Raw genomic sequence first — 27,936 nt, forward strand, 5'->3', positions numbered from 1 at the left:
AATGTGGCAGTAAATGCCGTGGCCCAAAACACTACTGAACTGTGACACTAAATGCCTCTGCATGACTGTTCTGAAAGAGCGGCTTCAAGTTCAGCCGTACCAAGAAGCAAAGAAGCTATTTGAGAGGCTGCATGAATAGTAAGATGAAATCTGCAATGCCTTGATAAGCGAACGAGTTCAGACTCGTTTTCTATAATCCAAGTGTAAATGAAATTTATTTATGGTTGCACTTATGACGATGATAAAATGTATTACCAATCATCACGGATTTTACAGGTACTAAAGGCAGTAACTTCTGTGCACTGAATGTGAGAACCACCACTCTATCCATTAAACATCACTTTTATGATAGCCAATATTACCTGAATGGAAAAAAAAGGCAAAGGGCTGGGTAGTGCCAGTAAGTTTCATTGAAACAATAAGTCATTGGCTCACAAAGGCAGGAAACCATGTGCCTTACGAGAATGAGAGCATTTGGTGCATGCGTGTGTGTGCCTGCCTGTTCTCGCTACCTCCAGAGGCTCAGGGCATGTCGATGAGGAACATGTGCTCCGGGTGTCAGAAGAAAGTCTTTTTGAGCTGCAGAATCAATGGGAGGTGGGGACTGCCCGCTCTAATCGTTGCGACATTTTATTTTAGTTTCACTCAAAAAGTACGGGAAACCCAGGTGTGAGAGCTTCCCTTGGCCTGCAGCCTTCCTACCTGAAAGAAGTCCGGAGTTTTTCCACTTCTCGGTCTCTCCTAAAGCCTGGAGGTGGATACACAGGAAACTGTTTTTCCACTTCAGATTTCTACTAAAATGTCTTGTTATTACAACAAACCACTTGATTCAGCAGCACCACTTCACAGGCTGTTTTATAAATAGAGACGTTTCCTCTGCCCTGAAGAGCTTACAACCTACACGAGACAGACAAAATACAGCAAATCAGGAAAAGTAGGATGAGCAGAATATTAATGGTGAAACAGGAGAAGGTGCTGCTTGAAGGTGTGAAGTGGGCTAAGGATTAAGATCTTCGTGGAAGACAGCTCCCTTTTTTCATCCTTCATCAGACTGCCATTGAAACAACTCGCTGAATGAACGAATGAGTGAATGAATGCAACAGCAACGTCTGACTTTTGAGGGATCCAAAATGTTCATTTAAAATTTCATTAAATGGTCATTTAAAAAATATTACAAAATCTGTGGGATCCAGATTTTACACGAATGAGAGATTTTGCTTTAAATATATAGAAGTGCGTATTTCACTGCAGACCTGAAAAGTGAAAATACCCCATTCACTTGTATATGTTCAAGTGGCCACTGGTAGTCTCGTCAGTTCACATTTCAGATCTTAATTTTGATCAAAGCCCGTGCTAATTCATAAAGAACGGGGTTCATTGTGGGCCTAATCCTGTCCCATTGATCTAATTCAATAGGAGCTCTAGCGCTGCCTTCAGGCGGTGATTCTTCTACCTAAACCAAGAGAATTCAAAATATGATTCCGACTCTAAATAAACACTGTGGTAAAATTAGGCATATGTATCACTGTGGTTAGAAAGGCTTAAAGCACGCGCTTAAATACTTTCAGGATCAGGGCCTCCGTCTTTTTTTGTTGCTGATGCCTGGCTCAGATCCTTTTTTAACATGCTGTTACTATCAGAAACATGACACTGGGCACCTGAGCGCATGCTCTGGGGTAAAACCTGCTTTTAATTGCTACAAAAACTGCTTTTATAACATAGTTAAAAGATCAGAGAGACAGTTCCAAGCAGTAATTAAAGCATATTTAGCAAATACGCAATATTGCTTGGCAGAGGCATGTTTAACGCAGGCAAGTAGGAAAAACGAACAGCTTTTAAGTTGAAAGCTCTGCCTTATGGACAGAGACCATCTTTGTTCAGTGTCTGTAAACTGCGCCAAGATGGGCCTGTTGGCCTCTTGCATCTGTAGGACAGAAAAAGACTAGGAAGAAGGAGATGTTGTCCTGTGTTAGGTTGCACAAGTGAAAATACTGGAGTCACACCATGCATTTGGCAGGGTGCTATGGCCCTCTACAAAGCCTGGTTCATCAGAGGCATCTCAGGAATTTGTCCTAATAAGCTAAAAATATGTGTAACTGATGTTCTTTGCCTCACAGTAGCATCTCCTGTCAAGCTATAAGAACAGTGACTGGCGAAGAACAATGAAACCTGACACAGAAATCCCAAATCTTGCCAGATTCTCCTGATGAATATTACTATGCCTGGCAATAGCAAGAGATGCATTTTTTTATCTGTTTTATGTCAGTAAAGAATAAATCACCAAACTGTAAACACTTTAAACCTAACTATGTAGACAGCGGCCTACCTGGGTTCTTGGTACCAGTTAGTCCCATATTCCTCATTCTTTCATTTTTTATTTTTTTAACGCTTCATGTATCCAGATCTCCAGTGCTTCAGCTACAGACTTTCGAGCCATCAACTACAAGGCGAGGGTGTTGGATTTATCACCGAATATTGAAATTCAGTGGAGCTTGCAGAAACACCTGGCAGCAGGAAACCTTAGAATTGCATGACTTTGGAGACAGGGAGGGGAAAACCAGACCTCCTGACCCCTTCATACCCCCAGCCCTATTTTTAATTGAGGAATGTGGATCCCAAAGCCAGGGTGGGGATGAAATGGAGGTGGGCGATGCCGTGGGGCCTGCTGCATGCAGCCAGCTGGGCCTCAGGGCTGACATATCCCTCTGCTCCCAGACCAAGCCCAGGCAGGGCAGTGCCATCGCTTTTCACACACAACACACACAGGTCACCAAAAATTGGCATTTATTTGGTATCCTGTGTTCGGTTTTGGGCCCCTCAAGACCAGAAGGACATCGAGGCCCTGGCAAGTGTCCAGAGAAGGGCTACGAGGCTGGTGAAGGGACTGGGACACAAGTCCTGTGAGGAGCGGCTGAGGGAACTGGGGGTGTTTGGTCTGGAGGAGGCTCAGGGGAGACCTCATTGCTCTCTACAACTACCTGAAAGGAAGGTGTGGGGAGCCGGGGGTCGGCCTCTTCTCACGGGTAACTAGTGACAGGACAAGGGGGAATGGCCTCAAGTTGTACCAGGGGAGGTTCAGGTTGGAAATGAGGAGACATTTCTTCTCAGAAAGAGCAGTCAGGCATTGGGACGGGTTGCCCAGGGAGGTGGTGGCGTCACCATCCCTGGGGGTGTTCAAGGAGAGGTTGGACGCGGTGCTCAGGGACATGGTTTAGTGGTGACACTGGTGGTAGGGGGATGGTTGGACCAGACGAGCTTGGAGGGCTTTTCCTGCCTTAATGATTCTAGGACTGTGTGAAGGTGGATAAGCAATGTGTGCCCCCCCTACCAGGAGGGTTTCTGACACCCAAACACAGGGGATATCCACGGCACCCACCGCAGAGCCCACCCTGAGGCCTGCCCAGGGCTGCCTCCCCTCAGGGCAGCCCTCAGGCACCCGAAGGCCCCACGGACGCAGGGACCCTGCAGAAGGACGAGACACGATTGACAACCCCCTCCGCCAATAGGAACCGCGGGTTCCGCGGCCAGCAGCCAATCGCTGCTTGAAGTCCGGTTTAAGCACGGCGATCCTCCCGCTTATTCTCCGAGGGAGGGGGGAGGATGCGAGCGGCCGCCATCTTGTGTGTGGCATCCCCACCCTTCCTTTCCATGCCTTTACCACCCCTTACTACCCCTTTCTCCCCCAGGCCTTTCCGCGCGACGTCCACCTCCGAAAATAACATCGGCGAAGCGAACCGCGGCGGCTCCCTTTTTTTTTAGTCCGGATTAACCGAAAGGAGGGGGAAGGGAGGGGGGGAGAAGCGCCGCGCTCAAGATGGCGCCGGCGCCGCCCCGCTCCGGCGGGCGAACGTGGCGGCGGGTGGCGTCAGCGCGCTCTGGGCATGGGCAGGTGGAGGGAGCAGGCAAAGTTTGGCCGGCGGTAACGGGAGGCGGCGGCGGGGCCGGGCTCGGGGCCGCGCCCGCTCCTCAGGGGGTCCCCCGGTACCTCAGGGGTCCCCTCAGCCCTCAGGGGCCGCAGCCATGGCGGAGGAGCCCAGCGCGCTGCCCTGGTCCATCAACAAGGATGACTACGAGCTGCAGGAGGTCATCGGTGAGGATTGGGGGGGGGGGACGGGAGGGATTTGGGGGGGACGCGAGGGATTGGGGGGGGCACCCACGAAATTTGGGGGGTGGGGGCCCCCCCGTGGCTGAGGGGGGGGGGCTGTGGGGTCCCCGCGTGTCGCTGTGGGGCGTGGGGGGCGTCGTGCTTTTCTCTCAGGGCCACGCAGAGGGGTGGGAAGGTGCCCCCCCATGTTTTGGGGGGGGGGGTTGTGAGGGGGAGATGCCTCCCTGTTTTGGGGTGAGGGGAGCTGCCCCAAATTTTTGGGGGGTGTGTGAGAGGGGGGAGCTGCCCCCCCCTATTTCTGAGGGGGTTATAAGGGGGAGCTGCCCCCTTCCCCTAATTTTTGGGGGAGGTGAGGGGGGAGCCGCCCCCTTCCCCTATTTTTTGGGGTGGTGTAAGGGGGGGAGCTGCGCCCTTTCTCTAATTTTGGGTGTGTGCGTGAGGAGGAGTTACCCCCTTCCCCCAATTTTTGGGGAGGGTGAGGGGGAGCTGCCTGCCCCCCTGTTTTGGGGAGGACGAGGGGGGATTGCCTCCCCAATTTTGCGGGATGTGTGTTAGAGGGGTGTCTGGGAACCCCTTTTTCTTTTTGAGGGTATCCCCCTGCTGGGAGGGAGGTGTCTTGTAGGGGGGTCTTCCCCTCGTTGCAAAGGGAGGAGGGGTTTGGGGGGGGGGTCTGCACCCCCCCTCCTCGTGCATCACAGCGGGGCTGCAGAGATATGGGGTGGTTTGGGGGTCAGGGGTGCCCCTGGGGGCTCACCGCCCCCCTTTGGGGGCACCGAGACCATCCCGTGCCCCCCTTCTTTAGGGGGTGTTGCAGAGGGGGTGCTCCCTCACCCCTCCGTCTCCTGCCCGCATCGGGCCTGAGGGTGCCTTGGAAGGAAACCCCACGTCTCTCCCCGAGCAGCCCCGTTCGTTTTGGGGGGGCGCCTCCTCCCCACGCAGCCCCTGGCCTCTTCGGAGCTTCGGTCCCGTCGGGGGACGCAGGATTTTTGCGGTGCCGCCGTCCGGCCTTTTATCCCGGCCTTTTTTGCTGCCGCCGTGGATTTTCATTCATTGTCCTCTCGGCTGGAGGCCCCAGCCCTTGCTCTCCATTAAATGATTTTCTTTTTTTTTTTTTCCGCTCTCCTTTCACATCAAACTGCGTGCTCACCCGAGGGCCCCCCCCCCCGCCGTACCGATTTATTGCCTGCCCCGACCATTTCTTTTCGGGGGGTTTGTTTGAGGGATAAGCCGCTTTAGGGCCGGGATGTGACCCGGCCGAGGCGGTGCCACAGGTGAGCGTGAGGTCAGGGCCTCTCCTGTCACTCTCCCGGGGCAGGAAATAAAGCAGGAGGTGGCAGGGCAGGCTCCCGGCCGAGGGCTTGTAGGAAAGAGGTTAATTTTTAGCGCAGGCTTTTGTCGAGTTGCTTTTATTTGAAGTTTATGAATGACGTGGTGGTGTCGTGCCCAGGCCTTGCATCCCTGCCTAACGGGGAGCCTCGCTTTCTGTCAGCGAGGGTGGGAGAGTTTGGGGAAAATGCTGCCTTACGAGATTAAATTCTTGGCATTGTTTAAAAGTAGGAAGGAACTAAAGCTATTGGGGGGGGGGGGAAATCCTTCTGGAAATCCCTGTTTCTCCCTGGGTTCGGGCTTTGTCCTCTCCCTTTGCTCGGCGGAGGAGCAGCGAGGTTTGGGAAGGGTTCGGCCCCCTGTAGAGGGAGATCAGCCCTTTGGGAAACCAAACGCGCCCTGGGGATGACGATGCTCAGCCTCTTGGAGCAGCAGGAGGGGGGCAATACCCCACCAGGCTCCGAGATCGCCGGGAAAGGGACCGTTCCCTGCGTGTAGGGTGCATCCAAATCGCACGAAGGGCGCTCTGGGAGCACAAAGAGGGGATTTGGGGTTCAGCGTGCAAGGCTGGGTGAGCTGGGCTGCCTCTCCGTAGCCAGGGAGCGGAGCGGGATGGGAACAAAGGGGGTGCGAATGTCTTTCTGCTCTTAGGAGAACTTGCTGCAGGAGGAGCACATCCTACAGCCCAAAAATGCGTATCCGGCCCCAAAACGCGCATCCTACAGCCCCAAACCACACATCCCCCAGCCCCAAATCGTCAGGAGGAGGACGTAGCCGTCGCAGCCCCGTGGTCGCTCCCCGAACTTGGGCGGCGGCCGGGCAAGCAGCCTTTCGCTCCTTCCCCTGTCCCACGAGGCGACTTTCTGGATGTCGTCTGCTCATTGAAGGCTCGCGTTGGCACGCCGGAGCGCACACCGCGCCGCGTGGATTGCAAACATATGGTTTCTCTTTTTAACTTCGCCATCCCCGCCCTCTCCACCCCCCCCCCCCCCCCCCCCCTTTACTCTCTTCAAACATCGGCGTGCCTGCCAGCGGCCTGGATGGAGATGTGACGCAAGTTTCCTAGCACGTATATGATTTGTGGGACAAAATGTCACCGCGTTAACCGAGCTGGGCCGCTCCGTGTCTCCTGGAAGCCTCGGGGGGGTTTTCTGAGCTCTCTTGACTCGTGCAGAGCCGTAAAAGCCCTTTTTGGCAGGGAACAAAGAGAGGACCCGGTATGGGAAGGGATGAACCTTGCACCGGTGCTTTTAAAGGATTTGTCTTGTTTCCCAATGAAAAATGTCTCTCTTTAAGCTGAGAGCCCGCCGTTCGGTGGGTTACCGGCTCAGGCATTTTCCCACCTCAGAAAAAAGGCGATCCACGTGCAGCCGAATTCCTTAATTTGGGCTGGCTTTGCCTGCAGGTAGCACCGCGCGGCTTTCCCTTAGCGTGGAGGGCTCCGCGCTGTTCCAGTGCGGGCACAAAAGAGCACGTTTTGTAGCTGCGGAGAGAACTTCTCCTGTAAAACTGCCCTCCTCGTTCGGGCTAATACCAAGAGGGGGAAAAAAAAACCTTATTACTCAGCAGCGGAGGTGACTCACGCCGTTATAAAGGTATGGATTAACGCCTGCGTTTATTATGCCTGGTTAGTGGTGGGGAGTTACTGCTGAGTCGCCTCCCGAGGCTTAGATCCCTGACGTTACGCTGAACGAAGGATCAGAGCCGGACTTCGGCTTCCAAAAAGGCTGGAAGGGAGGTGGGCGGAGAGGAGAAGTTGTGGAGCGTTTCCGTGGGACGTACGCGTGGCTGGCAGATGAGTGCCGCCCCTGGAGATGGCTGAGTTTTCCTCTTGAAAGGAAAAAAAAAAAACCACGCAGCCCGTCTGGGTGGTTGTGAAGGTGCTCTTCCGAGTGTGACCCGCATACAAATGACGGCAATCCTCTTTTTGAAGGCTGAAAAAAGGAAAAAAAAAAGATAAATAAGCAGACCTCATGCTGCGTGTGCCGCTCCGAGACACGCGCACGTGGTTCCCTCGCGTCCCAGCTCCTGCTGGAAGCGCTGGTAGCGGTACCGGAGCGGGTTGGAACTGGGTCGTTCTCGTTTTGCTGCTTTTTTTCGGGAAGGTGAGAGCCGTGCTGGCTGGGGCCGCTTGATTCAGGAGCATCCTCTCTGCCACGAACAGGCTGCGCCAGAAGCAGGAGATAAACGAGCGCTGGGAATTCTCCCTTGCTCCGTTCCTGTGCCCTTTCTCCCCCGACAGATTCCTTCGCAGTCGTGAGGACGACACAGGCTGGGCGAGCAGATGTGGTGGGAGTTGCTTCTCCCCTCAGAAATCAAGCCGACATTGAAAATGGAAGCGAAGACTCACTAAACGATCAGCTTTTTTTTAATGACTGTGGTTGAGAGTTGGGTTTTGTCTGTGAACGCGGTGCTCTTCTGCAATCTAACGCTTAGTTTTCCAGCCGTGATTTCCCCAAGCCGTACACGTGAGCGCACGTATGCCCGCGTGGGAGCAGTTCTCTTTTGCAGGTATGTGGGAACTTGAGAGCTAAAATTTGGGGAAGTGGCGAGCTTATCAGCGTATCCGTGGTCACCCTGTGCTCGGGAGCTAGCTCCTGTACTGAATGCGCAGCCTCCGAAGGCAGAGCAGCCTGTAAGCACTCCCCAGGTACAGCTGAAGGCCCTGTATGGCCAGACGGGGGTGAAACGGGAGATATTAGCCCAGTGATAACTTTTTAGGTTCCTGTTTTGAAGCCTGGTGCTGATTTACCCACGGGTCCCCCGTGCTAGCTGCAGCCAGTTCCCTACGCCTAAGCGTTTTACACCCGTTTGAGAAACCGCGGTGCGCTCCGTGAAATACAACTGCCTGAAAACTAAATCGAGTGTTCGGGCTTTGGTCTTGGTGCCATATGTTTTGGCTTAGCGTTTCCTCGTGGATTCCCACTCCTCCCCCTGAGCCCGGCCAGACAAATGGGTTCCTGCGGCACGTTCCCAGCGCTCAGGTGGGTGAAGTCACCGAAATGCTGGCTCCGTGTGCTAGCCGTCAGCTTGTTCAGCGTAAAGCTGGTGGAGAAGCCTTTTTCTCGTTCTGTATTATGGTAAAGCTGGCATAAAATTAATCCTGGGCAGACGCGGCTCTGTTTGGGAATAAATAACTGGCTTGCTAGCAGCCCCTCGTGGTGCTTGGTCTGCTTGGGCACCGACGCAGATGATTTGGGGTTCCTCAGCTCCTTGGGCATGGGTAAATGCATCTCCCCGCTCGCTCCTGGGTGACGCAGCAGGCGGGTTTCTCCTGCATCCCCGCTGCCTTCCCTTCCGCTCCTTGGCACCTCTCTTTCCTTCAAGACCTTTGATACTGGCGGGGCCGAGCTGCGTCATTCCCCTGGGAAGCGAAAGCAGGCGGCGCCTCGCTGCGCGCGTACCCCCCGCGTGGTGCCTCTGCTGCGTGCCCCCGGATCCGCCGGAGGATAAAACGCCGGGGGGAAGCGGATTGAGGCCACAAAAAAGACGAGCGTCGGTGCAGGAGGCTGCCTGGAAGGAGTACGTGGTTATTAGAGGAGCAGCGTGGCAGCCTTCCCTGCTGAGCGGAGGGGAGGGCAGAGACAGATCCCGCTGCTCTCAGCTATTCTGGGGTATTGAGGGGGGAAAAAAAAAAAACCCATACGAGGTGTTACACGTGGAAGCAGTTCGCACTTCCCCGGGGCTGCTTTCTGTACGGCAGCTGCTTCCAGCGCCGACTGACGTTCGACACCCGAGCTCCTCGAGAAAACCATTTAAACAGCTTCGCTTTAACCCGAATATCTCGGTTAGAGACGGCAAACCTGGCTGTGCTGGGGTGCTGAGCACACCTGGGGGGTGCCCAGGCCGACAAAACCCTGCCCTGGGGGCTTCTTCCTTCTGCCACTTGCGCCCTCGGAGAGGAGCAGCTCTCCCCTGGTTAACCTCGGCCCCAGCTATTGTGTTTGGCGGCGTTAGCAGCTTGCCCACCAAGCCGGTGGCTGGAGATGGGATCTTTTTACCCGAAGCTTGGAGCCGTTTTAAAATGACGGGCAGCGGCGCTGGTTGCTAACTGTGTTAGCAAATTACTTAAAAACAAACAAACAGAAAAAACAAAAAAAACAACTGCGTTTTGGTCAAATGATCTTGGAAGGTTTCCCTTCAAACGGACGCTATCCGTCGTAAGTCTCCACGGCAGTAAATTCAGCCGCGGACATGCGGACGGGGCGCTCGTAAGCTGGGCGTTATTGAACTCTCTTAATAGGAAGAGACAGACTTGGGAGCTCTGTGGGTGTAGAAGAATAGCTGCGGAGCCCTGGAATCCGGTGTTGCAAAATCCCCGAAATATCAGGCTCCTGGCGCTTTCCAGACGAGTTTCGCCTGTCGTCCTGCGCTCCCTGCCCAGCGGCGATGCGGCGACGGAGCCTGGCTTCCCGGGACTTCGCCTCGAGGAGTGCAGATGGGACGTTTCTGGCAAACGGAGCTCCGAGCATCTTGCCTGGAGTCACGGGAAGTCCCGGAGGGAGGGCTGGGTCCCAGCCGGGCGCTGCGGGGTCTTTATGGGGTCACCCTTTAGTGGGAGAGCTGTGGCACCCCTAGTAGGCAAAAGTAAGCGTATGCTGGTGAAGGGAGCCTTCCAAACAGCAAAATCAAACCTGTCTGATGTGAGTAACGTAAAATCAGCGTGCCAAATAATATAAATATGGCTGGAGTTCATAGGGTTGCAGGTACCAGACGAGGTCAGTGGTGTGGTTTCAGCATTTCTCACGCACAGACGAAGAGACCGACGCGGGTGTGGGGTTTGCTCAGCTGCAGGTTTGCTCTGTTGGGATGTCTGTGTCCATCCTCTGCCTTCAAGCACTGCTGATGGGGTTCTTGGGTCAGCCATCCCAGGCTGAGTATCCCTTGTTTCTAACCAGATAATTCAAGCAGGTGGGGATCTGTGGTGATCCGAAGCGTAAACTGGAAGGATCCTGTATTTTTTTTCCCCCCCGTACACAATAGCTACAACATCCAGCAACATTTTTTTCGAGCCGTTTCTTTCACCACTCCCCAAGGTTCTCGAAGATCATTGTTTCCTGATGTGAGTCACCGCACGCAGACTTTTTTGCTTAGCTTTTTTTTTTTTATGTGCAAGTAAGAGAAATTCCACACTGAAAATAAACTTGGTTGTGCATCGACCTCTACCAAACCAGGCTCTAACTCGCCTTGCAAGGGTTTCGTAGACCTCTTCAGTTCTGCACGCTTAGAAGTCTGCAGGGGACGGCTGTCTTCGGCAAGCCGTAAAAGCCTCACAGATCCCATCTGTGGGTGAAATTCAGAGGAAAGCCAGAGCACTGATTCACTTTTTTCACCAAATCATCAAATTAGCTGGAACTTCCCTCCGTGTATCCATTAAAGTTTTGTGCTGCGTGCTTGTGAAACAGCACGTTGAGCACCTTCTGACTTGGTCAAATCAAACTGCCTTTCTGCTGGAGTACAGAAAAGCTCCCGTGAAGGAGGTTTTAGTTCCTTGCCAACCTTCAATTTTCATCCGTTATGTCTCAAGAGCTACTGTTTGTTTTTTTTCTTTTTAAGAGGAGGGGGAAATTATTTCACTTCTGAAACTTCTGCGTTTTGTGCTGCACCGACTTTATAGCAGTCTCCCAAACGAGTATTTCCTTCGGGCAGGAAATGAGCCTGTGTAAATTCGTCCTGGAGAGAAAAGGTCCAAGCAGCTGTAAAAAAAAACAAAAAACACAGAAGTGGGAACTGAAACACTTCAGTGATCCTCTCACATCGTAGTAAATTCTCCTCGGGTTTCGCCAGAATTGGCACTGCTTTGTGGCCCTGATTGGCGATCTCAGAACCGGCTCTGCTCTTTTTTTTTGCTGCTAGCACCTCGCTATTAATAAAGCTGCGTGGGAGGATGCTCTGCTCCTTCCCTTTTCATCCCGTCCCCGGGACTGGGAATGAACGCTGCGGGGTGGCACTTGGCCCTTGGGACCCCCACCAAGGAGTCTGCTGGGGAGATGTGAGCGCGGGGAGCTGTGGTGGCCTCTGCCCGCGTGTGCATGGGAGGCTTTCGGTTGCCTTTTGTCCTAGGTCAGGTTTAAGGCTCATTTTTATTTTTTTTAAGGCTCATTTTTTTAAGGCTCATCAGGTTTAAGGCTCATTTTTGGTCTTTGGTGGGTTATAAATCCATTTTCTTGGGATCCGGGGTTAATTCCAGCTCTCCGAGGAGGGAATTGTGAAAATGGTGCGGAGAGTAGTAGAAAAGGGTGGTGTTTGAGGAGGGGGAGCAAGCCGATGGCTGATGAGAGCACCTGCAGAATATTCTTCCTAAGAAAATCAGCTGGGAGCCGTTGAGGTGAGTGGGGCAGACAACAGCACCCCTCATTTCGGGTGTCTCCGGCTTCAGGCAGGCAGCACGACGTTGGGCTGTCCCGATGGCTGAAACCTCGTAAATTAAAGAGGACGCGTCTCGTCCCGGGGTGAACACCTTTCCCGCAAAGGAAATCCCCCGGGATGGATTTCATCACGTCAATTTTCAGACCAAAACCAGAAAGCGCCTGTTGCTTGCGTCGCCGAGACGGGGCTCGAAAGGCCTCCCTGGGTCACGGCGCCCGGTTCCCTGCTATTGCAGACGCCGAATCCTGCAATCCCTGTAGCAAACTAATGAATGCTTGGGTTTGAACTGGGGTGTGGGGGAATGAGGGGCGCACGTTCGATTAACCGCTCGAATCTCCGTGCGACCCTGTCGCTGCTGCGTGAAGCAGCCGCTTAATGGATTCCCCGCGACAGCGGGAAGGAACAAAGCTGCCTCTTCGTAGCCCGCTCTACGGCTCCGTGTCTGTCTCCTGCTGCTTGCTTTGCGGCCAGGCTCCATCAGGCGGCTGCAAACGTCTTCTGGTTTGCGAGTCCTTAAGACGTGCCAGTGGAAAGCGAGGCCTTTGGGAACTTGGCGTCTTCTTTGCCCTCACCTGCAAGAACTTCGCAAAGAAGTGACCTAGGAGGTGGACTTCTTTGTGTCTCTGACCTCGTGAGTTAGTGCACCGTGCGCGTTGAAAGCTGAGGCCTTCACGTCCGTGCCTTCACGGCAGTAAAAAACCCTCGCAGAGGATGCCAAATGCTGCCTAACACCTACCTTGGTGTTAGTGGCTCAGAAATACGTGGTGTGGACTCCCGGCAAACTGTGCTTCTCTGGAAAAGGCGGCTGGAGCACGGACTGTTTTCCTCTGGAACAACTCATCGGTGGGAGTCTTTATTTGGGCAGCTGAGAGCCTGATGGGCTGGCAGCCTGAGGTATTTGCCCAGAGCCCAAGATTCCCGCTCCTGGTGGTCAAAGAATGCCATTTCTGACCAGCGGGCCCATCTTGGCTGCTGACCGCACTGACAGAGGCAGAACAGACTCATTAGATCGAGCTATTCCCTGAAAAGAAAGGATAATAGCCTTCGAGAGAGGACATAACAGATACTTAAAAGCTTATTTACCTAAAATAGCCGCTGTGCTATCAAACGTCTGCACCGTGTGCAGGCAGATTGTTCTGTTCAGCGGAACCCAGGCCAAATAAAATATCCTCTGCAGTCGACAATTACGGCGGAGACAGAGTTCAGAGATGGAGGTTGGGAGGGAAGAAGGGGGAGAACGCCGGCTTGGCTCCCGCACCAGGGCTGCGTTTCGAGCCTCGGTAATACCCGCTGACAGCCAGCACCGTATTTACATTGCTGGGCGCACCGTGAAGGCAACTGACAGTGATTAAAAGGGAAGGCTCGACCCGCTCCAGGAATATGGCTGTGTTTGGAAGTGGGGTGGTTGAGCCCTGCTTTCCGTCGCGCGGCATTAACGCCGCGTGGCTGCGGTGCCCTTTAAATTAGCCAGAGATGCTGGCGCCCGATCAAATAAATATAATTGGTTCAAAACCGAAAAATCTAATTTAGGCACGCGAATAGCATCTGAAGTAAACGCCGCGGGTCGCGCAGGGCTTGGGTGACTGACCCCGGGGGGCTTCCTGGGGTTCGTGGCCTGGGGAAAGGGGGCCCAGGGGGGGTTCCCCAAATGGCCCGGGCTCCTCGTGGCGTCCGGCGGGTGTTTGTGTGGTCAGCGGTGGAATCGAGGAGCAGAGGGGCTGGGTGAGGGTTTTGTTGGATGCCTGGCTGACAGGCTTCACGTGGCCGCTCCTGTTCCTCACCCTCCATCCAGTCGTGCCCTGCGTTATATCACCAGGCCAGCTGTTCGCCCCAAAATGATGTTACACCCGTTGGAGGAAGCACCCTTAGTCCGTGAGGATTGCCCGAAGGTGCAACGCAGGCGATGGTTTTCTGTCCTCAGGGCCTTAGAAATCAAAAGAGTTCCCAGAGAACAAGGTGGGGCAGAAATGTCCCCAAGACTCCCTCCGTTTCTGCAGGAACCTCGGCAAGGAGTTGTGCAGTTACCACAGGCAGGTCTTGCCGCGGTTCAGAAATAAATCAGACCCGTTTCTTTACAGCCTGGGGTCGCGGGGAGATGCACCAAGCCGTGGCTATTGCCAGGCGGTTGCTGCTGGCTCTAAAAATGCTGCTGGACTTGGCGCAAGGGACCGGGTACAGGCTTCTCTTCGTCCCCCTGAGCTCGAGAGCGGGGCAGTAAGCCTGACAAGCAGCGCCGGGTGTTTCTGGACGGAGGGACCGTCAGGGGAAGCTCGTTAAAACAACGCTGGCACCGCAGCCCCATCTTTACGGGGTTACACCGCTGGAGGCCTCCAGGCTCCGACCCCTCGGAGCACAATGCCTGTGTCCCAGCGGCACTGTCAGCAGCCAGAGCTCTCGAGACGGGGAGTGACTCCCTGTCAGCAAGTTTACACCCCGTTCAAATATTTGGGCTGGTTCGTGTGTCACAGGCGAGTTTGGGAAACGCGGTTCTCGTTTTGTGAAGTTCTTTGAACGTGCAGGGTTAGCGCCGGAGGATGAGCTGGCTGCTGCAGGTACTGGTGGGAAACGACGAAGGGGAGATTCTCGAGCTTTGGGGAAACGTGGAATTGTGTTTTGGAGGGAAATCCTTCGTACGTGAACGCGGTTGGAAATAAATGGCCTTGTAGCTTGCAGAGAACTGCAGGCTCTGCTGCACTGCGTGGGCTCTGGCTAAAATGCCCGGAGGTCGGTGCCGAGACGCACCTGCAGTCTAACTGAAACAAGCATTTCCCAAGCAGTGACCCGGCTTTGTCCCGTTCCTCCTGCCAGTTCCTTCATTAGAAGGTCTGGACTGTAGCTGTCAGGCACGTTGGTGGGAAATAGAGGGATCATTTGTGCCTAATCCCGTGCCTGAGCACATCGCCTGCCCTTTCAGTCTGTGTCGTGTCTCGGTGTGGGAACCCAGCGAAATGGTCACAGCCATCAGCTGCTCCAGGGGGGAGCGAAGGAGCAGCAGCTGTGCTGCCTTGGAGGCGCGAGCTGTGCCATCCCGTAGGGGGTAACGGGGGGGTTTTGACATTGAGGACGTGGAAATGCAAAGGGTAACATCTTTAAGGTGGGGTCGAGTTGTTCTTTTTGAGCTTTTTTCTGAGAAACTCTCGTGTAAGTGTGAGAGTTGGGCTGCTACGCCTGCCTGCAGGGCTGCTGCACACACGTAGTGCAAGTGTCCTACTGTATAGTGTGAGATAAAGATAGAAAGGTGTATCTGTACCTCACTCTATATAATGTGCTGGGATATATACATATAAATACATATATGTAGTCACTGGGGCTTGCTGTTTTTCCTCCACCCCCCAACATAAACCTTAAAATTGGCTCCCTCACAACCGTTGTGTTAAATCCGCTTTTGTCTTTGCATTTTCCTCGTGGCTCTTTGTTATGACAGATGATTTGTTTCCTCCTTTCTCTGTATTAACTCTTTCTTTCCCTCTGCTCGACCTCTTCCCCCCGGGGTAGTCGGAAGGCAGCGTGACCGAGGTGGAGGAGGGCGCACCGAGGCCACGCGGGGCCATGCTGCTGCGGCTCGGGGAGCTTCCCGGCGGCGGGTGCGAGCGCTGCGGGGCTGTGGGAGAGGAGCTCCCCTTGCCGTGGGGGTTTTGTAGGGTATTTTTGGTCATGTCTTAGCCATGGATTGCTGCCTTAGGGCCCCACGGCCTTTCCAACCGGGCACAGAACAAAACCAGTTGAATTTCCCCTTCCTGGTTTCCATCGGTGTGTAACAGCGGCACCCAGGGTCGCTCTGAGCAGCTCTGCAGGCACCCAGTGACCTTCCTGGGGGCACTTCCCCGCCCGAGCTTTCTCCTCGGTGCAGGTGGGCGCAGCTCTTTGTCCCCTCCGTGACGGTGCTGGGAATGTGCCTGTGTCCCATCATGAATTCCCCTTGGTTGTATTAATGCTGCTTGCAGTGTCCGTGCGGATTAGATCATCCGTTCTGCGGCAGGAGTCGGGCAGTGGGGAGGTGGCTTGAAGAGCTGTGGCCGTACTCGGGACCCATCGACGCCGCTTCACTTCTCCTTTCCCGAGCCCTGGGGCTTGTGCCAGGGCATCCGATGTCTCTTCGAAAAGTCCTGCCTGGGGAGTAAGGACCATTCCCACCCCATGCCAAGCTGGCAGCAAGTTTGAACGTAGGCTTTCTTGCTAGCTCGTTTTCAGAAGCTCATTCCTCGAGAGAAGACTCTTCTTGCACCATAAACCTTGGAGAAGGTGGGGAAAACAGAACTTCGCCTTCCCAAGAAGCAGACCCACTAACGCTCCATCAGTCTGAGTTTGTGATCTGGTGGTTGATTTCTGGTTTAATCAGATCCCTGTCTGCCCTGTGTTCCTGCAGAATGCTTAAGAAACCCAGTTCTCAGTCCTGCAGCCTTTGTTTCGTTCCCGTATTGTCCTTGGAGCGAGCAACCACAGAGCAGAGCTCCTCCGGCTACTCGGCGTGAGGGAACATCCAGAGATGCGGTTGCAGCTCCTGGGCCGGCGTTGGCAGCTGTGAATGCTCTCATAAATCATCTGAGGCTTTGGGCGTCCTGTCTGTGTCGTCTGGAGCGAGGACCCCTGATGTCAGACCTGGAGACCTCGGTGTGAGGGGTTCCCCAGGTGTTCCTGTTACAGATCTCCGATCCCACACGAAGACGTGGAGCGAAGCAAACCGCCGTCTTCTCGCTGCTTCCGAGGCTGATCAGGAGGCATGAAGTGCGTAGTTCGCTTCCCCGGGTCTACGTTTTGGTGGCTGAGAGCTTAAAAGCCAAACGTTGACCTCTTAAACTACTTAGGGCAGGACCCTGGGGAAGAAAAGGACCCCAGGACCACGACGTCTCCAAGGCCAGCGTGTACAACTGCGCTTTGATTCTCGTCCCCCTCCAGACGTTGGCAAAAGCTGAGCATTTCCTTCACGATTCTGGGGAGAAAGGAAAATCTGTGAGAAGGAGAGCCGTGCTGAGAAACGGCAAGGAGAAACGGCTCGTCCAAGACCCCGGGGTATTTGGGGGACCCGATGGCCAGGAGAGATGCTCTCAGCTCGTGTCGTGTCACCCTGTTGATTCGGCGGGGTCGTGCTGCCCGCCCAGCGCAGCCGCTTGCCCAGGGTCCGCGTTCTGTTAGCTCTAAAGAATAACCAAAAGCCGAAATCCTCACACTGTTTCCTCTCGATCTTCCAGCACCTCCCGTGCAAGCTTCCTTTCTAGAAGCCGTCACGGGGTGGACGTGGCTGGTCCTGTTCCTCATCTGCTTTTATGAACGGAAAGAAAAGGGGATAGATGCACGCCGGCCGTGCTGGAGGCGTTTCAGGAGCAAGGAGACACAAGCAGCGGTGATTTCCACGCCGTAGGATTCAATGCTCCGAGCCCAGTGTGCGCGGAAGCACTCCGGCGATCTTCTCCTTGCTCTTTCTTCTTAAAAGTGGGCTCCCAGCCGCTGCCGCGCGGGGAACTGGCGTCTCGAGCAGCGCGTCCCGTCGAGGTGAGGCACGCTCTCGGCCTGGCGAAGGAAGCGTGGAGGGAAGGAGCGTAAGGAGGGTGCGTTTGGGGCTCCCTCTCTGCGTCTAGCTTCTGGTTTTCTGCCGCAGGTTAAGGATTGCCTCTCCTGGAAGCCCCAATCCGAGCTGTGGTGCCTGACGGTTGCTGCTGGGCTCTTGGCGATGCATCTTGTGCAAAAACCCTTTTTTTTTTTAAAAATCACCAGCGTATTTCTTCGGAGTAACCAGCAGGGTGTAAGGGAAACCCTTTGAGAGCTTGTGCCAGAGCCCACGGGGCTTGAATCTGAATTTTTATTATTTTTTTCACCTGAAACTGGATACCTGGAGCCCGGCAGCTGTTGCCTGGCCCCGAGCACCGGCGTGGCGAAGAGCTTTGTGTGCGCGTCGTTCGCGAGAGGAAAACCCAGGGCCACAATCAAGCCGTGCCCGCGTCACGGGCAGCTTTCCTTGCCGATAGCAGAGGATGGATTCCAGCCCCTCGCTTAAAAATAGAGCTGGGGCTCGTGCCGGGGGGGGAGGTGGGAGAAGAGGGCAGGGTTGCGCAGAGGCGTTCTCAGCCCGAGCCTGCTCTCGTGCTGCAGGAGGCTCGGGAACGTGATGGAGGGGCTGGCTGGGGGAGCTGGCTTCCTTCAGCCCCAGGGGGAAGGCGAAGGAGGGATGTCCTTGTCCTCTGCTGTCCGCCGGGGAGTTGAGAAGGTGCAAACCCCTTTAGAGGTGCGCAGGGAAAGCGCAGGAGGCCACAGGTGCACGTCGCGACCCTGCAAAGTCTTTTAGAGAGCAGGGGAAAAAAAAAAAAACAAAAAAACAAGCTTTACAGTGTGGGTGGTCAAACACAGGGACAGCCAGAGAGGTTGTGGGGTGTCTGATTAAAAATCAGACCGAATTTCATGCTGGGGGACCTGATTTAACTTCGTACGGCCCTGCTGCCAGCAGGGGAGTGGGCTGGGGGCCTGCGGGGTGCCTTCCGACCGAAATCACCCCGTAATCCTCCCGTAGGCTGAGCGCTGCGTGCGAGTTGGGGTATGGAGAGGGTGGCTGCAGATGAGAAAAGGGATTTTGGTCGTGATAACCTCGAAGGCCAGAGGTGGATTTGAGCAGTCCTAAAGGAGAATTCGGGCTGGAGCTCTGCTGGTCGCTCGAGAACAGGCCCAGAGATGCTTATGGCCCAGGGAAACGGGGCTTCAGTGACCGTCCTTGGGAGGTTTGGGTTGTTTTCATTACGTCAGGAGTTGGATTTAGTTCAGAAAGCGCCATTTAATCCCAGAAACGCGAAAAGGGTTGGAAAAGGGCACGCCTTCCTCCCTAGCAGCGCTTCCTAAAGCAGGTCGTGACCCTCTTAGGGAAGAATTTGGCAGCTGCTATCCCAGGGCTTGGGACCGGAGCTGAGAGCCTACGGGGGCCGAAGCGGGGGACATTAAACAAACCCCAACACCCCTCGGGGTCTCTTCCCTTCCTCTCCTTCCCCCCGGCCACCACCGAAGTGACCTCACGCCTTTCAGGCAGCATCCGCGGGGAGGGCTGCTTCGCCCGGGCTGTGCCACCCTATAGCAATGCCTTTGTAGGGTTTCGTGTCCGGGACAGCTCCCAGCAGGCGGGGAATCACTTCTCCTCCCTCCTTCCCCCACGTGTCTGTTACCTGCTCCGAAACTCGCAGAGACTTCCTCGCCATGCATCTTCTTCCTCCTCTCCGTTGGCGTCCTCCGCATCCCTGCGTGTCTTCACTGCTTGGCATCCTCGCTGCAGCTTCGCTTCCTTCTCCCTCTGATTCATTTCCTACACAAATTATGCGGCTGCAAATCATTTGGCGGCTGCAAATCCTTCGGTGGCCCCGTTGCCACTTTCTGTGCCCTTCGGGGTTTCCACGCTTCCCCTCTTTGTGTGGTCCCCCCCCACTCCCGGCACGCCACGGCGGCGGCTCCCGAAGAGCAGCTTGCTCGTGGCGCACCGTGCTGCAGCCTGCCTTAATCCGTGCTCGATAGGTTTTGGAGATCTCGTTGTTTCTCTCTAATTAAGTGCTGGAGAGGAGCTGAAAGAAATGACGAATGAGCTGGAGAAGGGGGGGGGGAGCGGGGAGAGCAGGTGGCGATCGACCCGGAGGGAGCTGCCGGAGGAGCGGGAGCTGCGGGGAATTAAACGGGAGGAGCCTCGAGCTGGGAACCTTCCCCGTCGTGTGCCCGGAAGGATTTCCTTTGGGATTTCGTTACCGTTCAAGTAATGTCCCCCCCCCCCGCGACCAGAGCGAGTCCCTGGGGGCTGGGGCATTGCCCGAGGAGAGGTGGGTTTTGCCCTCAAGTCCCGTCCTCGAGGAGCGGGACGGAGCTGTAGCATGCACGGCCCTGCTCCTAATTATTCTGCGTCTGTTGTTTCTGGGAGCAGCATCTTAGATAATGACAATACTAAAAAGCAAAGCCTCTCTTTGTGCAGTCATTTCTGTGAAGCCCTGGACTTGAGCTCCTCTCGTCGGAGATTTTGGTGGCACTGGTGGCACCACACCGGCCGCGTCTGCTGCAGCGCGTCTCCTGGGCTCCGGCTCTTCCCAGAGGAACGACGCTCACGTGCTCGGTTTTGTTCGCCCTTCCAAAAGGCTCTTGCTGCAGGGAGGCTTCCCCTGCCTTTTGTCACCGCTTCTCCGTGCTCCGCTGCCCTCGTCTTGAGTCGCTTTGCCGTGCGTTTTCACTTCTTTCCCCCCAAAGCAGCAGCGAATTGGCAGAAGCGGGCGCCGGCTGGAGAGGTCGGTGCCGCCCAGGACTCCCAGGGAGCGGGAATTTCTCGGAGCTTTGTCGTTTATTCCGCCGTGATTTTGGACGGAGCAGTTTTTCTTGATGTTTTAGGGCTGGATTTCGGGTTCTTTCCCCAGCCTGGCACTCGGGTTTGGTGGGTTTTGGTGCAAATTCTGCCTGAAGGCGACCGGGAGTTGCTGCAGGCAGCTTCAGGGGCCTTCGTTTGGGGGTTGCCAGCTTTTGGCCCTGGTTTATCTGCACGTAGGAAAAAGATTCTTTGCAAAAACGTTGTGCTTGGCCCGTACTGCAGAATCAGGAGGTAGGTTTTGTAGTGCTAAGAGTGGGAGAAGCTACTAAATGGGGCGGTTTATGCCAAGATGCAGAATAAGTCTACTCATCTCCCTCATCAACCCAAACAGGTCTGAGAGTTATACCTGGGGTAATGAATATCTTGTTTTCTTTTAATGCCACGTCCTTAAAATCCTGGAAATAGGCGGGTGGAGGGGAGAAAGCTCAACAGCTTCCTCTCTCTCTCGTTCTTTGGAATTAGTTCTTTTCCAGTGAAGCGTGCGAATGTGAGGAACCGCCGGCAGGGGAAAGCAACCAGGCGTCCCATGGAAAAGATGCAAATGCTGCAGCTATTTCTGGAGGCCAGGAGAGGCAGGTCCAAAAGCAGCTCGGCGTTGCAAGGCTCGCTGTTGGGTGCTGTCTGATCCCGAAGGATGGGATCTTGCCGAGCGGTTCAACTGCAGAGCTGCTTTGCCTGCTTCTCCCGGTTTGAAAACCGCATCCAGAGAAGCAAGGCGTTGCGCTGCTACGTGAGAGCTGGAGCCCGACGGGCTCGAACGAAGCTTACCTCATGCCTTTGCATACAAGGAGGGGAGACGAAAGGAGCAATTAGGACACAAAACCATTCGAAAAATCTCATTAGCGCTGGCAGCAAAGGCTGCGGCTGGTTTCGACACTTTGGGCGAATGCATCAGGTTAAAAGTCTGTGTGACCTCGGTGGCCTTTCTTTTAAAAGCACGCTGGAAGAATCAGTCCTTTGTTACGAGCAAGCTGCAGGCTTGTTTTATCGTCTGCAGAGCTGTATGACCCCTCGGGAAGGTCCACTTGTTTTGGTTGTAGCTCTTTGCTACGGCTTGTTGAGCTTCATGGACCTGAAGGGGTCGGTTTTTAGGGGTGGGCTTCACCTGGTTTTCACCTGGCTGCTGTCTTTAGCGACTGGCACTTGTAAATTTGGTTGTCTGACTTCCCTTCCTTTGTTCAGAAGCCCCGCAAGGTGATGTTAACCCTCTCTCTTTTTGGTTTTGTGCCTACAGGGAGCGGAGCGACTGCGGTGGTGCAGGCAGCCTTCTGTGCTCCGAAGAAGGAGAAGGTCGCGATTAAACGGATCAATCTTGAGAAGTGTCAGACGAGCATGGACGAGCTCCTGGTATGCAACCACGATGGCCCGACGAGTTTTATTTCAGTTAGCTCTGTTCGCTGAGCGCTGTTAAACACCCTTCCTTGCGGTGCGGTGAGAGGACCCGGCTGGTTTCACCAGAGGCAGTTCAGTTGCTGGCTGTGGGACACGGCGTTGAAGAAAATGCTAAAAAGATCAGTTGTTGGAGAACTTCAGGCTATTGTTTAGAGCCAAGCACTCTGTATAATCCCTTTGTTTCGAGTGGAGTTGATGTGCAAGGGTTAAGCTCAGCTGCCTGTACGAGAGCTCTGCGGTTTGAGGGGGATCAAAAGCTATGTGCCTCCAGAAACATCAGGATTTAGGGGAGTGGTTTTGCTTTCTCCCCCATTCCTTCAGTTCTCTGTGTTTTATCCTTCACCTGTAGAGAGAGAAGCTGAGTAAAGCAGCTCTTGCTCTTAATCTGTGTATGGAACTGATGCCAGCTAAGGGATCGCTCTGATGTGCTGCAGGCTGCTGTGTGGGAACCCTCACTCATTCCGAGTTCGGGACAGGAGGTGGGCTCCTCTGGAGCTGTAGCTCTGTGATTTTCCTCTGATGCGCGCTTCTTAAGATTTTCTCAATGGAAAACAGCTTCGGGCAGGTAGCCATGGTAACTAAAATTGGCTTTTTGTTATCTGGCTCGCATGTTGATGGGATTTGTTTTCTGCTTTGCTGTGTGTGGGAGCAGCAGCTGCCACGTTCACCCTGCATGTGGAAGGCCCCTGGGTTGAAGCCAGGCACAGAGGCATTCCTGTGAACATGAGGTGTCCCCCCGAAGCTGAGAGAGGCGTCTGGAACAAAACTTTCCACTGTAAATATTGATGGGCAGGGTCTAAGGAGAGGCAGGGAGAGGTCTTGTATCACCTCTCCTTTTAAAGCAACTCTCTAGGATATTTTTTAAACCTTTCTATCTTTCCGCTTGCATCCTGGCAGTTCCTGTCGCGTTAACCCAGGCGCTGGTTGTGGTGATGACAATGAGAAAGTAGAACGGAGAGAGCCAGCTCTGCTCATCTCTAATTCTCAGCAAGTCACTTAAAGCACGGCTCCGGTTTCCATGTGGTGACTAATGCTGTTTTTATCATTATAGGTATCAGCAAATACTCTTGTAGAGAGGAAAGGCTCCATTCAATCTGTCACACGTTAGTGTGCCTGTGAAGAGCCGTGTGTAGGACTCTTCAGATGAGCTGCATTCACATCCTCTTATTGCTCTTGCTAGCGCAGGAGTTACGGCTCCCTTCCCTTTTCCCAGTCGGTCTTTCTGTCCCGACACCATCCCTTGGTGCTCTTTTCGGGTCTTTTCTGTGGCTCGTCCGTGCTGCTCTGCCTCAGTGGTAAACCCAACTGTGTCGTCGGGAGGTGGAGATTTAATTGAGATCGTCGGCGTTTGACTAATTGCCGATTCCAGCTACAAGGGTTAGGTTCGGAAAGCGATGCTGCAAAGACTCATCATGTCATTTTAGATAACTGTGTCTAATTGAATATTTTCAATCTCTAGCTGACCCCTTCCTCACCGTGATTTTTCTTGTTAGGGGCAGGACTGCAGTGAATGGCTCTTACCAGGTCCCAGTTTCCAATTTGGGGACCAGATAGCGTGGCTCCTTCTGCGGGCTTGTTTGTAGGTCTCTTGTGAAGGTGGACGCTTGCATTTCGCTGTCATGTTTGTCAATGCCTGGGGTGAAGGCAGGATTTTGAGGTCTTCCTCTAACTGCTGTCAGTAAAGAGACTTGATGACTTGCCTAGTGGCTTCTTATAGCCAGCGACACACGGTTACATGGCTCCAACTGACTACCTTGGGCAACAAAACTATAAAAATAACAAGCCATTAAGCAGGAGGCTGTGTAAAAGAGAAGAGAGCCTGGTGGCAAACAGCCTTTCGACCAAAACCAGCTGATCCCTCCTCCGATGTCGTGTTTCAGGTCGAAGAACACCGGAGATTTTATGCTGTCATACAGCCGCCTTTAGGAGGGTGGGGCTTTTGTTTTCACTCAGATACGAGTGGCTCTCTTTTTCCGCGTACCCCAACAAAGTCACACCTGATTTAAGAGACATGGTAAGTGCTTACTGCCTGATATTTCAGAGGAAGGTGCAGGAATCAAGCTCTGGGCAATTTGGGGAAAATCTCTCCCCAAACAAGTTCTCGTTCGGAGATGCAACGGTTGAGCTCTTATTTATCCAGTTTTAAGCTGATCTCATAATTATTTTTGAAAATGTCTTAAAAAGGTGGTTATGGAGACTTAAATCGTGGAGGGCTGGGGGAAGGGTGTTGTGGAGCTGCAGTAGCTTCCTGGGGTCACCAAGGTAGGTGTGTTTCGTGGAAAAAATGCTTTCCCTTGGTTTACTCTGAACTTGTCAGTTTGTTGGATGGCGTTTCTCAGTGTGAGAGCCAAAAGGATGGGAACTCCTCATCTCCCTCCTCTGTGTTACCTTCTCGATTTTTTTTAATCTTGCCTCCGCATCCGCTGCTTCTTCAGAGTAAATATTCTCAAGGCTTTCCGTCTCGTCGTCTCCCTTCGTGGCGGTTTCCCAGATCTGTTTAATTACCTTTTTTCTGAGCAACCACTCGTCATTGCAAGATTATTTTTAATCCCAAACCCATAAATGTAAGTCCTTGCAGAGAACAGTGTTTTTGAGAGGTGAGTGCAAAGAGAGATAGCTGAGTCCGTACTAGAGCGTGTTTATGCTCTCCACTTGCTTTCTCTTCTCCCCTGCCACTGTTAAAAGCACGAATTTGGGCTTTCATTAGATCCATTATCCTTCTGGTGTGCTGGGGGTATCCGAGCACAGCAGTCAGCTTACGGGAAACTTTGCTCTGTCCCCCAGGCACTAAATCAATGCTCTGGTGTTACAGCACCGCCCAGCCATCAGCCCGTGGCACAGAAAAGGGAAAGTTGCACTTAAAACTCTTATTTTTTTTTCCCCTACAGTGCTTCAGACCCGTAGACTTTCCTGTTGAAACAAATTTACGTATTCCCAGAGTTTACCTAGCGAAGAAGGGGAAGCAGTGCTGCGATGCTTATGGGGGAGCAGGTAGGGCTGCAGGCACTTCTGGCATCGGTAGGGATGATTTCTTCCTTCTACCACTCCTCGTGCCCATGCCCCTTAGCAGCTGGTGCTCCCATTTCTTGGGGTGGAAGAGGAGCAGTTATAGGGAATTCGCTGTAAGCTGCTCTGTCACTGCCCAAATGGGTCAGTGGCCTTCGGCTTCCCGTACGCTTGCGTAGCAGCGGGTGTCTGGCGGCACGGGAGTGCGGCTGGAGCACCTCCCGGCTTGTGGGGCTGCCTTGCTGAAGGTGTTTAAGTAAAATTAAGCCTGATAGGATGGCTTGGCTCGTTAAAGGCATTGATCTCGGTCCTCATATCTCGGCGTGCACGCAAGCAGCGTGGGTGGTCAGGGGGAACCTTTGCAACCGCTGCGCGATGTCTCCCTTACTGCCATGCATTCATCTCTTGCTGCTATGGGCATGGAAGCGTAGGAGGGAGCAATTTCCTTGTGCTGTGAGCAAAGCAAGCCGAGGGCGTTCAGGTCTTCCAAGAGAAGTGCTAACTGCTGTCAAGGACACAGACTGGCAGGAGTAAAAGGCACTTCAGAGAATGTTTCTAGCCCAGCTACCAGTTAGGTGATACTTGTCAGAGTTTTATTTTAATGCTTGGCTTTATTTTTGTCCTCCTGTACGTTTTTAAATGTTCGCAGATCTTTCCTAGAACACCTAGGAGGTTCAGTTGGAAGGAAGGTGCAATAAAGCTGCTTGTGGTTCTCGCTCGCCGGTGAGACTGGAAGCAGAGAATAAGGAGAGGTGGTCAAATGGTGTCCGCTGCTGGTCCTGGGCTGCTGTATTTGGTATTTAAGTTCCACTCCTTAGCTGTCTCGCAGCCCGCAGGTGATAAATGCATGTGAAATGCTGCTTAAGTTTGTTGGAAGCAGCCCATGGTGTGTGTCACAGCTGTGGGCGGCCCTTTCCTCTAAAAGGCCTTAAATCTGCTCTTGGTCCATCAGCCCCCGCTGCATTTTCATGCAGTTGGAGCGGAGTTGTCTTTCTTTCATCCACTTGGGTTTTTCCATGCTTGTAGAGGAGCAGATGGCAGGGTTCTCTGCCCAGCGGCTAGCAGGGGTGTGGATAGCAGAGGGGAATGTGAGCTGTGGGGCATTTCAGGCAGGGCTTTCCCAGCCGAGGGGGGGCTGCTGCCTCTGCCGTTCCCGGAGCGATTCAGCAGAAGGCAGCTTCAGGAAGGAGCAGGGGAGATGTGGCAGGAGTCCAGGGATGGGTAGCACTGGGCCTGATAGGTGTCGCACAGAAGAGGAGTGAAGTGAGGGTGCTGGCCGGAGGAGGGGAAGAAGGAAGGCAGCTAAGGAAGCCACGGGTGCCAAGGTAACTCCAGCAGGAGGAAACGTCCTTTTGAATTTTGTGGAATTGACCTGGGGAGCTCGCTGCCAGCAATACGGAGATCAAACATTGCGTGAGATTAAATAAATCAACCTATAGTTGAGAAGGTTAAATTAGATGGGATTTAAAACAGGATTATGAACTCCCCTGGTTTAACGCTTAAGCCAACTGTTAACTGCCCGGGCTTAGTCAGAAGTCTCCCCTCTGGGCAGATGATTCTGTAAGTGCTTGTTGCAGGGTTTTACACCTTCTTTTGAAGACTTGGACAGGATATTGAAGTGGCTTTGATCTGACAGCAGCTCCTGCAAGTGGATTAAGCAGACCATAAGGTTGGTGGGAACAAAGGAGCGGGCTGCTGGAGCAGTCCAGATGTTTCACCCATGCCTCTCATCTTACGGGAATTGCCATTGTAATGGCATTTCCAGTCCTGGGGACTTGCTCCAAGGGAAAACAAGTCTCCAAGTGTCAGGGCCAGGTAGTGTAACACAGCCTCTGCACGGTGATTTGATACGCCGTGTTTCGCATTTCTTGCCTGATGGGATTGCAGCTGTACAGGAGACTTGAACTGGAGCTGGTGTACTGCTTGGGTAGAGTCCTCAGAGCAGCAACAGCAGAAATTGTGATTACTCTGCTGGCTGACGCTGTTTCCTTGTGAAGTTCAGTGTGAAACATCAGTGTGAACATCAGGGTTAATGGTGTGTGAAATCCTGCAAGAAGACCGTCTTCGTTTGGACTGGATGAGCGTGAGATGGGGCGTTTAAATAACTTCACAGATTCTGCAAAGGACTGCTTGGCTGAAACCAAGAAAAAATGGGAGAGTGTGAGTTCCTACACCATAACCATTCAACCATCTGCTCCTTTCGGCGTGTAGTCACCGACACTGCAGGTCTTGAAGGAGGGAACAACCTCGGAATGGCACTGGATGACCTGCCACAGGGGGAGTTTGTTCCCATCGCCTAAGGTTAATTTCTCTATGAAGACTTCTTGAAGACATTTTCCACTGTTGTTCTGGATGGGGGAATTGAATCCCTTTTTAATCGGACCACTCTCCATCTCCTGAGGTGTGGAGTTGAGCTGGGTAGTCTGGACATGGAAGCTGGGTTGGAATCTCTCATTTTGAGCTCTGCTTTTTCCTCGTCTCCTTCAAATAATTGCTCTTAAGGTGACTGTAGTAGAAGAGCACGGCTTTTTTACCCTGGTATTTAAAAATAGAAATGAATGAATATGCTTGAATTTCTAGTCCTTGAACTAAACCCGTAGAATTTTACTTAAAGCAAGTACTTTGCCACCCATAGCTCTCGCACCGCTTGGTGTATTCAAGGAGATTGCATCTGCCCTGCTTTGATTTTTCCCTCCTCAACCCCACTCTCTTTTGGCTGTGGTTGCCTTCAGCCAGGATAACCAAGCCAACAGCTTTCTGGCTTCCTGGGAAGTTGCAGGTACCCACGTACGAGCAGGCAGCTTCTGTGCTGCATCTGTTGAGCTCACGTCAACGTGTAGGAAGCGCAACTAAATAAAGCAAGATTTTCGCCCCTGTCTTCGAAATGTGCCTCGGGGCAGATAAGCACGGAGTAGAAGGTGATAATGGGGACAGAAAATACCGGTGAAAATGGCTCAGCTCGTAGCTTAAATACGGCTTTAACCTGCTTTGGTTCTCTGCTCCTCTTAACTCAGACTTCAGGTGTACATCAGCGGGCACATAAACCTCCTGCCAACAATCGCAGGTCTCCCGAAGCACGTCTGACTTCGAGGAGATGAATAGCTTTCTTGTGATTCTAAATTATCCTTCACAGCAGTTTTATTAGTATTTCAGAAGCCTTGAAATGCTGCTTTTATTGCCCGCAGAAGCACTGAAAACATTCATCAGGACCCTTAATGGAAGACACGCGGGCCTTTATGACTGATCCCACTCTGTTTGCGTTCGGTGTTTGTCAGCGCGGATATTTTTAATATCCAGCCCAGGGTGAGCCTGTAACCATCTCCAAACCATCGCTGTGTCTAGACGTGTTCGTGTCGGTAATTCCTTCTCCGCAGCTGAGCGGCAGGCAGCATGATTTATGGGTCCTGCAGTCGGGGACTGGCAG

At 53.4% G+C, this 27,936-nt stretch overlaps 1 protein-coding gene and 1 long non-coding RNA gene across 2 annotated transcripts in view; one reads left to right on the forward strand and one right to left on the reverse strand.

Moving 5' to 3' along the window:
* Nucleotides 1–3,859: 3,859 nt before the first annotated feature.
* OXSR1 (oxidative stress responsive kinase 1) overlaps nt 3,860–27,936 on the forward strand; it is an 87,939-nt gene continuing 63,862 nt past the window's right edge. The window contains exons 1-2 of the mRNA XM_080582613.1: nt 3,860–4,090; nt 21,349–21,461. Coding sequence (XP_080438739.1) covers nt 4,021–4,090; nt 21,349–21,461 — 183 coding nt within the window. The 5' untranslated portion in view covers nt 3,860–4,020. The remainder of the gene's footprint in view (nt 4,091–21,348; nt 21,462–27,936) is intronic.
* LOC308190845 lies at nt 12,359–21,340 on the reverse strand. The gene is made up of 2 exons (XR_013947524.1): nt 18,943–21,340; nt 12,359–18,073 (listed from the first exon to the last, which is right to left on the reverse strand). It is a non-coding gene; the product is annotated as an uncharacterized lncRNA (long non-coding RNA).

Source organism: Anser brachyrhynchus (genome assembly GCF_964034855.1).
Source record: "Anser brachyrhynchus genome assembly, chromosome: 2".
Lineage (NCBI taxonomy): Eukaryota > Metazoa > Chordata > Aves > Anseriformes > Anatidae > Anser > Anser brachyrhynchus.